Here is a 16,206-nt window from a genome sequence, read left to right on the forward strand (position 1 = left end):
GATATTTTTAAAAGAGCTTATGATTGTGCAGAAAACTTTCTCAATGTGAACCAAGTGTAAGCAAATGCAGTGCTGTCTTTCTGAGTCTGCACACAGTCTAAAGTAATGGATCAGAGAGGTGTAAACAACTCTGTCCTCCCCATTTACTTGAGCATTAACACCAAAACCCAATGGTAGCTATTTAATAAAATAATTAATTATTTAATCTGGGGTCATTGTAGCCGATGAAATGAGGAATGGGGTGAGAGGGAAGCCCAATGAGTAGGGAAGGCAATGCAGAAAAGGAATTAGAACTGGAAGATGAACAGAATAGAAACAAAGGGTAGAAATAGTGATAATCCTGACAGGGAGTTTATTTCCTCCCATGTGATGCTGAATGTAAATACAGAGTACTGAAAAAAATCTGAATAATTATAATTAAGATTTTAGTTACTACATAAAGGTCAGATTCCATGACTGATCTGTGTTCATCCTCCCTTTGGGAGTTACCCATTGTGTAGAGAGAGGCATAAATTCTTACATTTGTACCCTGACATAAGGATCAGAAATAAAAATGGAATTCAGCTTTCTCAGACAATGTGTTTGACACCCTCGCTATACTCTGTGCGTGTGTGTGTATGCGAGAGAGAGAGAGACTAACTGTTGTTTGACTACGAACTCATTAATGTCTTGAATATGTCCTTATTTTGTTTTATTGTTCATCTTGTTGTTTTATAAACAACTTTGACATTCATAAAAGTAAAAGATACTAATATCTTTAAAGTGCCTGAGGTGCCCAAGAAAGCTATCCCAGAAGAGAAAGTACCTGTTGCTGTACCAAAAATATCAGAACCTCCACCAGCTAGAGGTACATGTTATCATGGTTATCGTCTTAAAGAAGAATCTTTGTCCTATTTTTTTTAACATTATCTTAACATTTTTGTCTAGTTCACTTTTTCCTATCTGAGATCTGTAAAGTGTACTCACTGAGCAAACAGTGCTGAGTAAAAGAGTGTGAATGAGTAATCAAAGCCTGACTGTGGCATCATCAATGTTTTTAATATCTGTCTTCTATGTTTCATTCTTCTTAATGTTTTGCACACATTTTGATAACTGTAAAATGAAACAAACTCATATCTTTAAAGTACCTGAGATGCCTGAGACAACTGTCCCAGAAGAAGAAGTCCCTCTGGCTGTGCCTAAAAAAACAGAACTTCCACCAGCAAAAGGTGCATGTCTTGAAAGATCTTTGTCTCATTTTCTTGACCATCATCACTTTTCACATACTTTGTCCTGTCCATTTTCTGCCACCTGAGATTTAAAAATTCCACTTGTTGTTTGAATTGTACTTCCAGGGTGTCAAATACTTGATTCATTTATTGTATCTGGTCACAAGAAGTATTTTCCTGGTCTGCTTCACGTATTCAGATTGCTCAGAATCTAAGATTTTGTGTTTTTAAAAAGTGAAAGTATTGTTATGAGAAAAACTTGCCAAATCTGAACTCAGTTTAAGCATGTGTCTACACTGCTCCACAGTTCAAATGAGGGGATGATAGTAGAAGTATGTACCAAAGTTCTGAGCTGTAACTCCCCTGTATTGAAGCTGTGGGCACAAACTTAAAGGTCCTGAGTTTGCACTATGTGAACTCAAGACTTAAGTTTCTAAGATGCCACAAGGACTCCTCGTTATTTTTGCTGATACAGACTAACACGGCTACCACTCTGAAACCTGTCAAGACTTTTAAGTTCACGTCCACAGTGTCCACATGGGGGAGTTACAGTGCAGCACTTTGGTCGTCATTGCTACCCATTCCTAGTCCAAACTGCAGGGAAATGTAGACATTCCCTTGACTTCTGCAGTGCCCTCTTCCTGAGTCTGCTGGTAGCCTGAAACAATGTATGTGAGAGATATTAACTCCTTCTCTTCTCCTGCTCCCTCTACACACACACTTACACATTTAAATTCACTGAGCATTAATTCCAAAGCATAATGATGACATATTAATGTAGCATTTTCATTTTAATGGATGTAATGAGGAAGCCTAGCAGATAGCAGTGAAACTGGAAGTTTATACAGGGAAGGAAATGCAGTGGAAAGGAAAAAGGAGACACAAAGACAAGAAAAGAGTGAGACAGAGGTAGATATAGAAGGAATAGAAAGAAAGGGCAGAAATAAGGGAGTGTTGAATGTTCCCCTCTACTCCCCCACTCCCATATGGAATGTGTAGACAGATCACTGAGCAAACAGTGAATGCTGATAACAACTAAAAATTTATGTACAACATAAAGGTCAGATTTCACTATTGATATTTGAGCAGTTCCTTCCATTGTGAGTACTGCTGTGCATAGACTGGGTAGATGTACCTTAATTCATACCCAGACAGAGGCATTATAATTAAAAGTGCAGTTCATCTTTTTCACAAAATGCATTTGACACCCTTGTTGTACTGCATGTGTGAGACAGAGAGACTCCTTATTTGAACATGACCTCATTAATGTCTTGGATATGTCCATGTTTTATGTTTCATTGTTTGTCTTCTCTGCAAAATACACAACTTTGACATTCATAAAAATAAAAGATCCTAATATCGTTAAAGTGCCTGAGGTGCCCAAGAAAGCTGTCCCAGAAGAGAAAATACCTATTGCTGTGCCTAAAAAACCAGAACCTTCCCCAGCTAAAGGTATATGTCATCCTCAATGTCATCATGAAGAAAATCTTTGTCTTATTTTCTTCAGCATTATGTTAACATCTTTATTGTTGTCCATTTTTTCCTATCTCAGATTTGTAAATTGTACTCATTGAGTCGATTGTACTGTCAGAGTGTGAGTGACTAATCAAAATTTGAATATTGAATCTCTAATGTTTTTGATATCGCATCTTCTGTGTTTTATTGTTCGTAATGTTTGGTACATCTGTTGAGTACTATAATATAAAGCAAACTAATATCTTTAAAGTACCTGAGATACCTGAAAGAGCTGTCCCAGAAGAGAGAGAACAAATTACTGTGCCTAATAAAACAGAACGTCCACCAGCTAAAAATTCAGATAGATCAGTATTACTACTTTTTTCTTCCTGAACAGTATTTTAACATACTTTTTCCTGTCTGTTATCAGCTATCTAAGATATGTAAAGTGTATTAATCATGTGAACTGGACTATATAAGTGTATGTTATGTTAAGTGACTAATCAGTATTTGAATGTTGCTTCATAAATACATTTTGATATTCATTACTTTTGTTTATTTGTTCTTCTTACTGTTTTGTACATATCTTTAACAATCATAAAAATAAACAGAAATATTGTCTTTAAAGTGCCTGAGGTGCCCAGGAAAACTGTCCCAGAAGAAAAAGTGCCTGTGCCTAAAATAACAGAACCTACTCCTGTGCCTAAGAAACCAGAACCTCCACCAGCTAAAGGTATATGTCATTATTGACATTATCATGAGGAAGAATCTTTGTCCTCTTTTTTGGAACATTCTTTAATATATTGTCTCCTGTCCTTTTTTCAGTTATGGAATTTGTACTCGTTGTGTAACTGACACTGTGTGTGTGTGTGTGTGTGTGTGTGTGTGTGTGTGTGTGTGTGTGTGTGTGTGTGTGTGTGTGTGTGTGTGTGTGTGTGTGTGTGTGTGTGTGTGTGTGTGTGTGTGTGTGTGTGTGTGTGTGTGAGAGAGGCTCTATAATACCTGAATAGGGATGGCATCTTTAGTGGTTTTAATATCCCAGTATCTTCTGTTTCATCATTCTCTTTAATGTTTTGTACAATTCTTGATATTCATGTAAGTAAATAGAACCAATATCTTTAAAGTGCCTGAGGTCCCCAAGAAAACTGTCCCAGAAGAAAAAGTGCCTGTGCCTAAAAAACCAGAACCTACAGCTGTGCCTAAGAAACCAGAACCTCCACCAGCTAAAGGTATATGTCGTCATCTATAACATCATGAGGAAGAATCTTTGTCCTCTTTTCTTGAACATTCTTTAATATATTGTATCCTGTCCTTTTTTCAGTTATGGAATTAGTACTCATTGTGTAAGTGATACAGGAGGGGAGAGAGAGAGAAGGGCTCTACAAATCTTAATATTGAAGCCATCATTAATGGCTCAATGTCCTCTGTTTCATCATTCTCTTTACTGTTTTGTACATATTCTTGACATTCATGTAAGTGAACAGAACCAATATCTTTAAAGTGCCTGAGGTCCCCAAGAAAACTGTCCCAGAAGAAAAAGTACCTGTGCCTAAAAAACCAGAACCTACTGCTGTGCCTAAGAAACCAGAACCTCTACCAGGAAAAGGTACAGATCAGTAATAGAATCTTTTCTTTTTCTTCTTCTTCTTGAACAGTATTTTACCATACTTTTTCCAGTCTGTTATGTAAAGTGATCTTCAACGTGTGAACTGTATTGTGTATAATAGTTTGTTGTGTAAGTGGCTAATCAGTGTTTGAATGTTGTATCGTAAATGCATTTTGATATCTGTGACTTTTATGTAATGTTTCTCCTTAATATTTCACACACATCTTTAACAATCATAAAAGTAAACAGAACTAATATCTTTAAAGTGCCTGAAGTGCCCAAGAAAGCTGTCCCAGAAGAGAAAGTGCCTAAAAAACCAGAACTTGCACCTGCTAAAGGTACGTCATCACTGACATAATCATAAAGAAGAATCTTTGTCATGTAAATTATACTCGTGTGTGTGTGTTTGTTAGTTACAAAGAGAGAGAGAGAGAGACTATATAATATCTGAATGTTTGCTATCCGAGTGTCCGATGTTTCATTGTTCTTTTTAATGTTTTGTTCATATCCTTAATATTCATGCAAGTAAAAGATACTAATACGTTTAAAGTGCCTGAGGTGCTAAAGGAATCTGCCCCAGAAGAGAAAATATCTGTTGCTGTACCTAAAATGCCAGTACCTCCACCATCTACAGATATCACTGACATCATCATAAAGAGGAATCTGTCTTGTTCTCTAGAGCACTGCATTTAACAGAAAAAGGATCGAATATAATATGTTATGAGATTTGTAAATTGTACACTGTGCAATTTGAAGGAAACATGTCCTGTGCATTTTCTGTATCAGCTGTGATAGTTGCATTTGTCACAGTGGAAAATCAGTCATACTAAAAATTACATAATATTTTTCAAGGGGCAAATATATCTAAGGAAGTTGTTACTGAAGAAAAAGCATTCTTAATTATAGCTAAAAAAGAAGGTCCCCCAATAAAGATGCAATCTATCCATTCATAAAAGCTCTTAACAACAACATTGTATGCTGGCAGCATTCCAATTCTCATTTTTGTTATTGCTTTGTCTTGCAAACATTAAATTATTTCTTGCACTAGAGTCCTATCTAGTTCAGTATTCTCCATTTTTTTCAATGACGACAACAACAAATCACCTGCCAATGTAATGTTATATAAAACTGTCACTATACAGAAGCAGAAATGTGCACCAAAATTCTCCTGAGAGCCATAACTAATTCAAGATTATTTAGAGATCAAAAAGTCTGCCCTCTCACACAAATCACTCACTAAGACGTGAATGCACCAGTAATTTTTTAAAAAATATGTAAACAGCCAAATAAACCAGGAAACAAATATTGTACATTTACTTAGCTTGAAGTGTGTTTGTCTGTGTCTCTGTGAATGTGTATGTTGATGTAGTTTTCCTGCCATATGTATCTTCATGTGATATTTGTATAATTCTTCATGTGACCCAGTCTTAAACGGCAGTCTTATACTAGTTGTCAATATTCTCTAAAGTCCCTGAAGTCACCATGAAGATTGAGCCTGAAGAACCAGAACCTGCTCCTACTTCAGAAATAGAAGAGCTCTCTCCAGCAGAAGAAGAGCTCTCTCCAGCAGAAGAAGAGATCTCTGTAGTAAAAGAGTTTTTACCAGTAGAAGGTATATACAGTAATCATAGTCAAATGCACACCTTCATTTCAAAATTGTGCACATCTTGCTTTGTAGTTCTCCAGAACTGTGCTGTATTTGTATTAAGTCCCATTTTTTCTCCTTGTGTTATTGTATGTGTAAATATGTTCTAAATTCTCAATTCATTGTAATTTAATTATAATAGTCTTCCCAGTATTCAGTTTTCCTCATGTATTTTTGTTCTTCTGTTAGTAGCATGCTTTCATAACTCATCCTGGACATTCATGTTATGTACAAGCAACAAAACATTTATTTAGAGTTTTTTATGCTTCCATTTAAATCAATGAGAGTTTTGCCATTGACTTCACTGGAAGCAGAATGAAGGTTTTGGTACATTAGATGTTCTTCATCTGATTTTATGATAGTATATATATTCTAAATCTGCCACAATATTATTTAAAGAGCCAGAACCTGAAAAGAAGATTCCTGAAAAACCAAAGCCACGGGTACCTATTCCACCAAAAGAAGAATTTAAGATGGAAAAAGTTCAGCTGAAAGGTATAAGAAGCTACTGAAATCAGTATTAACAGCTTTACTGAACACTTCAGTATAACACATTTTAATTATAATGTGCTCCTCTTGAAAAGTGGCCTTTTAATATACTATTTTTAGCCTAACTCAGAGCTTGTTTCTGTTGTTTTCAGTCTAATGATGCTCCTTACTAATTGTTTATCCGTTATGAGCTTTCAGAAATATCTGTGAAGTCAGTTTGTGTGGTTTTCAATTAAAATGAAGAAATTTATGAAAAAGTTGATATATTTTAAATTGTTTTAATCTTTGAAAAAGATCTTAGCATAATACGATAACATATTTGTACATACTTTCACACTGAAAAAAGAGTGACCAAGTGGAATTAATAGGCAGCAGGTTTAAAACAAACAAAAGGAAGTATTTCTTCACACAGCGCACAGTCAACCTATGGAACTCTTTGCCAGAGGATGTTCTGAAGGCCAAGGGTTCAAAAAAGAACTAGATAAATCCACGGAGGATAGATCCATCCATGGCTATTATCCAGGATCGGCAGGGATGGTGTCCCTAGTCTCTGTTTGCCAGAAGTTGGGAATGGGTGACAAGGGAATGGATCACTTGATGATTCCCCATTCTGTTCACTCCCTCTGGGGCACATGCATTGGCCACTGTCAAAAGACAGGATACTGGGCTAGATGGATCTTTGGTCTGACCCAGTATGGCCATTCTTATGTTCTGATGCCCAGCATGATTCTCGAGGGTAGAATGTTGCTGGAGCTGTTACACATATGTGGTCATTAAAGATCCCATTACACCTTTGGAACAGCTACTTAGAAAGAACTCTGTAGTTTGTGTCCATTGTTTTCTTTTGTTATGTTGCTAGTGTAATCAGTTATTTGTTGATGGGGTGTTTGGTGGGTTTTAGCACAAGGATTTTTTCTTTTTCTCATTTTAAAATAGTTTCATTCTAAGGATGTAGGTAGTAAAAATCAAATTGTCTTCTTTAAAGCTCCTGCACCAAGGAAGAAAGTTCTGCCTGAAAAACCTGTTGAGGTTCCAGAGAAAGTGGAGCTTACCCCTATTAAAGGTATCTAGTATATGGGTCAGAGGGGGAGGGGAATCACATTTTCTCATTCCTATCTCTGGTAGGCACTAGATTGTAGTTCTTGAAATTCATCTTCTGCAGTATGTGCCTAAGTACTTCTCTTTTAAATGTTTGGAAGATGTTGTCCAGATGTCATCTGTCATTGTTGTTCTGTGTTTAACATCTTTCATTTTTCTAGATTTAATCGCACCTTCCTTTCTCACTGTGTAATTCAGGAGCAGGTGGATGTGCTAGAGAGCTGTGTTAGGGAAGGACATTAAAGTGGGATCAATTATGGGGATCTACACTACTCTATTTGGGGTATAAAGTCCTACTGCAGTTCAAATAAATAAGAAACATAGATAGCTGGGTTTGCGATGACCAGGAAAACCGTGTGGTGACTTGCCTGCCTGGTGCGAAGATTGCAGATCTCTCGAGATTTCTAGCAAGACTTATGTGTAGTTCTGGGGAGGAGCTGGTGGTCGTGGTACAATGACATAGGGAAAGGTAGGAAAGAGGTCCTGGAGGCCAAATTTAGGCTGCTATGTAAGAGATTGAAGTCCAGGACCTCCATGGTAGCATTCTCTGAAATGCTTCCAGTTCCACATGCAGGATCAGTTAGACAGGCAGAAGTGCAGAGTCTCAATGCATAGATGAGACAAAGGTAGGGAGCAGGGGTCTGGATTTATTAGGAACTGCGGAAACTTATGGGAAAGGGGAAGCCTATATAGGAAGGATGGGTTCCACCTAAACCAAAATGGAACCAGATTGCTGGTGTTTTGGACAGACACATCCCTTAGGGGACGATCTGTTAATAAAGATTCTCTATGTCCTAGTAAGGAGGAGAGGATGGCAGATGATAAAATAAGGGTAGGCTCTGGTGAGAAACAGTCAAATGAAAAAGTGTCTCATTCAATTACATCACATAATGGCAGACAGCTAAAAAGTGACAAGTTTTTAAAGTGCTTATATACAAATGCTAGAAGTCTAAATAATAAGATGGGTGAACTAGAGTGCCTCATATTAAATGAGGATATTGATATAATAGGCATCACACAAACTTGGTGAAATGAGGATAATCAATGGGACACAGTAATACCAGGATGCAAATATATCGGAAGGACCAAACACATTGTGCTGTTGGGGGAGTGGCACTATTATGGGAAAGAAAGAATCAAATGAAGTACAAATCTTAAATGAACCAAAATGTACCATAGAATCTCTATGGATAGTAATTCCATGCTCTAGTAATAAGAATATAGCAGTAGTGATATATTACTGACCACCTGACCAAGACGGTGATAATGACTGTGAAATGCTCAAGGAGATTAGAGAGGCTATAAAAATAAAAAACTCAGTAGTAATGTGGGATTTCAACTATCCCCATATTGACTGGGTACATGTCACCTCAGGACGGGATGCAGAGATAAAGCTTCTTGACACCTTAAATGACTGCTTCTTGGAGCAGTTAGTCCTGGAACCCACAAGGGGAGAGGCAATTCTTGACTTAGTCCTAAGAGGAGCACAGGATCTGGTCCACGATGTGACTATAGCTGGACCACTTGTTAATAATGACCATAGTATAATTAAATTTAACATCCTTATAGAAGGGAAAACACTACAGATGCCCAACACTGTAGCATTTAATTGCAGGAAGTGAGACTACACAAAAATGAGGAAGTTAGTGAAACAGAAATTAAAAGGTACAGTGCCAAAAGTGAAATCCCTGCAAGAGAGTGAGAGAAAAAAAATTCTGGGATCTTTTTCTTCTTCCTAAGTTTATTTGGAGCTTAGAAATTAAGGTGGCAGGCATCTTATAAATACCATAGACCAACAATCCAGGTAGATAGGTAAGTAGGGCCTGCAACTGTAGGTAGAGTAGAACATCAGAGATGAGATCCATTATACTGACAGAGAGAAGAATTTTATCTTTAACCCTTAATTTTGAATTTTTTAGCTTTTGTGGGTTCCTCAAACTCATATATTTATTTTGTTATCTTTGTGAAAATCTCTTATTAGTCCTAAATCCATAAAACAAGCATATACAGATACTACGGGGGGGGGGGGAGATTAAGTAAAACAATCTGCATCCATTTCAGTTGTTTTATTTTCTGTTTTCAATGTTCTATTGTAAATCAGCATTTGGTTTGTGTATTTGGATGGCTGCTATTACTGCTATGAACTGATTTTGAAATTTGAAATGATGTTCTTTTAAGTGCCTGGAGTTGAAAAGAAAGGCCGCAGAATACTTCCTGAAGTTACCCCTCCGCCAAAGGAAGAAGTTGTTCTTAAAAAAGGTACAGTGATTTGGCCATGATATAAAGCTGAAGGCACAGAAATCTGTTCCCTAAGTATTCCAAAGTAACACTGCGCTAGGACTGCATTATGCCCTCCTAGAGAAAGTTATGTGGGAAATTACATGAGCTAAATACTGCCTGAAGCTCATTTCCTGTTGAAGGAGTTTGTGGCTGTATGCAGGAGGAAAAGGTTGAAAATCCAGTAGATCCAAAGGATCTAAAAAGAAAGCAGAGCAGAACGCTGAGAATATCAGGACATCCCCTGGGAGAGTCTTCCTTTTCATGCTGTTCTCTAGACCCCATTCCCTCTACCCTGGCAGTAGCACTAATTCAGGAGCCAAGTTATCAGTGACTACCTAGCAACCAGTGATTGATTGCCTCTTCCCCTATGGGTTGGGTGACCAGATGTCCCACTTTTATAGGGACAGTCCTGATTTTTGGGTCTTTTTCTTATATAGGCTCCTATTACCCCCCATCCCCTGTCCCAATTTTTCACACTTGCTGTCTGGTCATCCTATCTAAGGGGCTTCTGCTTGGATATCCACTGTGTTAGAGGGAAGCTGGCCTGATCGATTATTCCAATCTGGCACTCTTCTCCAGTCCTGTGAAGATCTGACCATGCAGAGTTCATATTGGGGTCATTCCATGGGCTCAGTAGGGCAGATAGCACTGGCCACTCCTTTCCTGCAAAGACTGGGGCTTTCCCAATGCACTCATCCTCATTTGCTTTTTGGCATGCTATACAGAGGGGAACTAATAGGTCCATTCTTTGCACTGAATTATCTTTCCTGCTGTTTCATATTAACTGAAATCAAAGTGAAATTTCAGATGTATAATTCTTTTTTAAAAAGTCTCTAGTTCTTTAGATAATGATTATAAGAGAGATTTTTATTTATGGTAGGCTAAAAAAAAGATTTATAAGGTATACAATTTACCTTGCAAAAGGTAACAACAAAATAGAGGGCTTAAACCTGCTCTTTTTGAAGTTAATTGGAGTTTAATCAAGAATCGACGATTTTGGCCCTGAAATTCATTTGTAATTTCAGATGTTAGTGCAGAATTATCCACGCTAATTCATCATTTAAAAATAACTCATAATACATTATTTTTGAGCTCACGAGAAATGTTGGCATTAATACAGTAATTCAAATGATCAAGTACAGTAAGCATTTACGGGTAGTTTCGGTACTTCATCAAAAAATTCTGAAAGTTAACTGGTAGTGTGGCTTTCGGTTGGTGAATCCATTATTTATTCAAAATACCAGAAATATCATGAAGGATTCCTAAAAGCTTCTCTCTTACGTCTCCAAAAATAAATTTAACAAATTTTAAGCAGTATTATTGGTTTCATCTGTTACTGATAAAACATTTGTGATCAAATATGTCATTGTTATGGGCAAGACTAAAATTAACTTGACATGTACTTTCATTATTAACAGATGTTTTACTTGATGTATAGATGTATTCAAATTGAAGATCTTACAAGTCTTCAATATTATATTGAGTTCTAAAATATCCTGGAATTATAATTCTGTGTAAATTCAGTGGCTTTTTCATTCAGATGATCTAATAACTAACTTTATTTTAAGTCTGAATGTTAAAATATACATTTTCCAGGGATGGACCACTCTAAATTAAAACATTTTTTTGCTCCAGGTGACTGAATGTAAAATTGCCATTATGATAATAACCATAATAATTACATCAAAGCTATATTCCTGACACTATGCTGGTTGTTTCATACTTCTTCTCTGTTCAGATAATTTTTAAATCTTTATCTTAATTACCACCTTCTTCATCCATATAGGGCTTTAAAAACTGAAATTCTTTCTCTTTCAAAGTTCCTAGAAAAACACCTGAAGAGGAAAAACCGAAACCAGAGAAAGAACCCAAAGTAGAAACTAAACCAGAACCTAAACCAGTAGAAAAGATAAAGAAACCTGAAGGTACAAATCAAGATCACATTCATATGCTTCTGATTATGGAGAGACTCAAACCAAAATCCTATTTCTGATTAGCAATTTATTGGGCTTAGTGTCTAAACCTGTATTCAGATCAGAATTGTGCAAATGTCCTCCACGCCTGTAATATGCTGAGTTTAAGTTTTTACTAAAAATATACCCAAACTTTGAGAAAATCTAGTCCAGATTGGAATTGTGAACCTTGGTGGCTATTTCTCTTTCTGAGTCTTAACTTTATGTAAAAGAAAACTTTAAAAATGTTTTATAATGTAAACTAAAACATAAGAAAGCATAAACCACAGTTGATGCAATTATCCTTTCAGTTATGGTCTTTTAACTGCATGTCCTACTGTCTGTTTTCTGTTTCTAGTTTTATCTAAGTCTGATTGTTAATATATATGTATCTTAAACCTAAGGTCAACTGAACATCCTAATCACATATTTAGAACTTGACTAAATTTCTAATGTCATATTAAACCACTCTAGTTATATTAAAATTACTTCAGTTAATGTATCTGGGTAGTCAAGGAATTCAAACATATCTTTCAAAATAAAAATAATATTTTAAAGAGCCAGAAGTTCCCAAGAAGAAAATTGAGATGCCACCTGTCACAAAAAAAGAGGAGAAACCTCCTGAACCAGAGAAAGGTACCAAATGTGTGGTGCTCTTTTTTCCTTATTCCTGTAACTAAACTGCATCCATCAGTGAACAGCATTTTATATAAGCTAAACTAATCATTAATATCATTCAGCCATTAAAATTGTCCTTTTTAGCCTCTTTGCATTCTTCTGGGTCTTATTTCCTCTTTAGTTCTTCAGTGCTTAAAGAATTCAATTATCTTCCATTGAGATCTCTGCATCTTGCTGTATATGTATTTGCCCTTCTGTCTTTCATCAGTGGATTTTGCAAGTTAAAAAAATAAAATAAAAAAGTCTGTCTTCTATTAATTGTCTATGTTTTAAAGTTTCACTAACATTTTGCACTTCTCTGTTATGATTTTTCTGTATTTTGAAAAAAGGTTATAAAATATTTATACTAACCTATTCGTTATTGTGTGTTTAAAGTGCCAGAACCTAAACCAGCAGCTATCCCACTTCCTGAACCAAAACCCGCAGTAGGTAAGAGTCCTTTCAGCATGAATAATTGTACACACATTTCCCTGTACATCTTGCCTTTTGCCATTGAGTTGGTTCCAGTTAAAAGTGTATTAAGCAAATATCTTAGCTAACTGTTCGTGCTACCGAGAGTGAAGGATATTTCCGGAGTATTTGTTGTGAGCGAGGATCTAGTAAATGCGTGCTTTATAGGGCACTTGAGAAAGTGCAGCATAATACGTTTTAACAAACATATACATTAAAATCAGTTAATTAATTCATTTTAATTCTTTCTACAGCTCTAAAATCTCCCAAACCACCAGCTGAGCCAGTCCCTGTTGCTGCTCCAGTGACAACTCCTGTGGTTGGAAAGAAAGCAGGTATTAACATGAATTTTGTAGAGTGTTTGCTAATTTGCAGTACCATCCTGCAGCCATTTCTCACGTGACTATACACACTGAAGACAACATGACACCTAAGGGCTGTGGGATCTGATCATTTATTATTTCCAATATACTTAAAGCCTCCCCCCCTCGTGTGGGGGATCAGGCTCCCATTGTACTAGGCACTGACGCACACACATAATAAGAAAGATAGTTCTTGCCCCAAAGCTATACAATTGGGGTTTAGTCTGTGCTTTTCAGTGTGGGTGATGAGACGTACTTAATTTGTCTAATGAAATGTATCTGTTCTGTTAATTTCTTGATATTTGTTCTGTATGTTCAGGCATTCATCTGTATGTGTTCAATGCCTGTTATATTATGTGTACTCAGGGCCGGCTCTAGCCATTTCGCTGCCCCAAGCACGGCGGCATGCCACGGGGAGCACTCTGCCGCTTGCCGGTCCCGAGGCTCCAGTGGACCTCCCGCAGGCGTTTCTGCGGACGGTCAGCTGGTCCTGCAGCTCCGGTGAACCTGCTGCAGGCATGCCTGCAGGAGGTCCACCGGAGTCGCCTGCCGCCCTCCCGGCAACCGGCAGAGCACCCCCTGCGGCATGCCACCCCAAGCACGCGCTTGGGGTGCTGGGGCCTGGAGCTGGCCCTGTGTGTGCTGTAAAAATATGTTTATGTTGTACATATTGGGCAAGGATGACTGTGTTGTCTTGTTTGCTGTTTTGGGGGGTTGTTTTCTATTTCCTGAGTGCTGGCAAAGGTGCCAACAGCACTGAAGCTCTCTAGCACTACTATTGTTGTTTAGTATTCATATGGGGTGGCATCCAGCGGCTTCAGCCAGAGTCAGGGACCCATTGTGTACAACCACACCTGAATAGTCCATCCCTCTCTGACATGCTGGCAGTTTAGGAGCTTCATCCATGGAACTGCTATAGCACAAGCAACAACAGCACAATCTTCCCCATCACTATGTGGCCCAACCATGAACCAGAGGTGACCCATTCGAAAATGAGAGTGCAGTTAATTCTTTTTATTTGGTCCTTGACCACTTGTGAAGCATGCAGTTAGTGTCCATTTTGATATTGGTTTGGTGATGTGGATAACTATTCAAAAACTGTATGTAGGTTGCCAGGCATCATCACAGAATAACAATTTTCAGCTACTGCTAGTGTGATCTGGATTTGAACTGGCAACCTAAAGGTGAAAGACTCCATAGCCCATCACCAACTCCTGAGATAACCAGGCTTCTGTGTTGTAAAGATAAAATGTCACCTTTGGAAAAAGGCAAGATTAAATCCCCTGTGTTGAAAGTATCTGCTACTGATGAGAAACATATTCACGTAAAAGATAGCATGAGCCACGAGGCAGCTGCAGGGATATTTGAGCAGAAGAAGCATTTGAACTGAACATCTCAAATGAAACTGTTGATAGAATATTAAAACCAGAGGAAGATAAACAAGAGACAGAGGTTCTTAATCAATTTGTAATGGTTGCCCAAGAAACTGAATCTAAAGTAATACAGTAATAACTGTAGTTTCAAGGAAGAATCCTACAGTTAAAGATGAGGAGAGAGAGCCTGCAATAGGTCAGGATGTCTTTCAAAAGGTTAAAATAAGAACACCCCATGAGGAACCAAAGCCCATTTATATAGCATCTGAACACACTGAAAGAAGTGCCAGAGAAGAAAAGAGGAATAAGATTAAACTACAGGTTCATAGGAAGGATGAAAATGAGAGATTCCCTGAAGAGTCTAGCATTCCATTCAAAGAAAGGGGAAAGATTCCTACATATGAAAAAGAAAAGGGAAATGCATTAATTTCCCTCCCTGAAGATGCCCCCAGAACATCTGATATCTTGATTCAGAAGAAGAGAAATGTTCCAAAAAGAGAGAAAAAAGATAAAATAAGTTTGCAACCTGAAGAAATTGCCATAAAAGATTATGTGATGGATACTACAGAAGCCACTGAAGAAGTAGTACCTGAAATACCTCTGGTAACAAGTGAGGGAGAGAACAAAGATGTCACTCTGAAGAGGTTTAAAAAAGTCCCTTTGGGTAAATTCATGAAGGAGCATTAGATAAACAAGAAAACTCAGAAAGTGGGGAAATTTATTTTCAAGAACGCTGATGTTTTTACAGCTGAAGAAATCATGGTTCCCACTAAACAAGTAAAGAAAATAGATACCTTTCAAAAAGAAGAGATTGACAAAAATCTTGACTATAAAATGGCAGAATAAGGTTCCCTGGAATCCTCTGAGGATACTGGGGTAGTACTGAGAAATGATGGGGGCATTGGGAAATTCATTGAAGATGAGGTGATTCCCAGCAAAAAGGCTGACAGAATCTTTACAGATTCAGTTCTCAAGCCATAGGATGCAGAAATGAAAACAGAAGGAGAAATGTTTGCAGACCAAAGAGAGTCCACTGAAACCCACATGAGGAGAGAGATTCAGAAGCATCAATAATTGAACAGGTAGCTTTACATGGCAAGCAGGAAAAAGGTTTATGCCAGTTAAGAAAGTTGAAACTCCTTCTAGGACCTTCTTAGATAAGGACAAAGATACACAGTCTAAAACCCCGGAAAAGCTGTCTGTAGGGAAAGAAGAATTTGAAACTGTGATTCTGGGAGATTGCAGAGACATTGAAATTTCCTTAGGAGACCTTGGCTTGGTCTACACTGGGGTGGGGGAGAGGTGATCCACCTAAGATATGCAACTTCAGCTATGAGAATAGCGTAGCTGAAGTCAACGTATCTTAGATCGACTTAGAATCACTTACTTTGGCCACATCTACACTACGGGATAATATCGAATTAGCTAAAATCGGTTTTATAAAACTGATATTATAAATTCGATTTCATGTGGCCACGCTAGGCACAGTAATTCGGCGTTGTGCATCCATGGTCCAAGGCTAACGTCGATTTCTGAAGCGTTGCATTGTGGGTAGCTCTTCCGTAGCTATCCCATAGTTCCCGCAGTCTCCCCCGCCCCTTGGAATTCTG

General features: G+C 37.6%; 1 protein-coding gene across 1 annotated transcript in view; it reads left to right on the top strand.

Moving 5' to 3' along the window:
- TTN (titin) overlaps window positions 1-16,206 on the top strand; it is a 321,905-nt gene that overhangs the window by 191,334 nt on the left and 114,365 nt on the right. The window contains exons 173-187 of the mRNA XM_075069826.1: window positions 764-847; window positions 1,125-1,208; window positions 2,577-2,660; window positions 3,292-3,396; window positions 3,788-3,892; window positions 4,165-4,269; window positions 4,536-4,607; window positions 5,738-5,881; window positions 6,314-6,409; window positions 7,389-7,466; window positions 9,680-9,760; window positions 11,602-11,706; window positions 12,292-12,369; window positions 12,787-12,840; window positions 13,116-13,196. Of these exons, the coding sequence (XP_074925927.1) occupies window positions 764-847; window positions 1,125-1,208; window positions 2,577-2,660; window positions 3,292-3,396; window positions 3,788-3,892; window positions 4,165-4,269; window positions 4,536-4,607; window positions 5,738-5,881; window positions 6,314-6,409; window positions 7,389-7,466; window positions 9,680-9,760; window positions 11,602-11,706; window positions 12,292-12,369; window positions 12,787-12,840; window positions 13,116-13,196 (1,356 nt within the window). The remainder of the gene's footprint in view (window positions 1-763; window positions 848-1,124; window positions 1,209-2,576; window positions 2,661-3,291; window positions 3,397-3,787; window positions 3,893-4,164; window positions 4,270-4,535; window positions 4,608-5,737; window positions 5,882-6,313; window positions 6,410-7,388; window positions 7,467-9,679; window positions 9,761-11,601; window positions 11,707-12,291; window positions 12,370-12,786; window positions 12,841-13,115; window positions 13,197-16,206) is intronic.

Source organism: Chelonoidis abingdonii, chromosome 10, assembly GCF_003597395.2.
Source record: "Chelonoidis abingdonii isolate Lonesome George chromosome 10, CheloAbing_2.0, whole genome shotgun sequence".
In the NCBI taxonomy this organism is placed as follows: domain Eukaryota; kingdom Metazoa; phylum Chordata; order Testudines; family Testudinidae; genus Chelonoidis; species Chelonoidis abingdonii.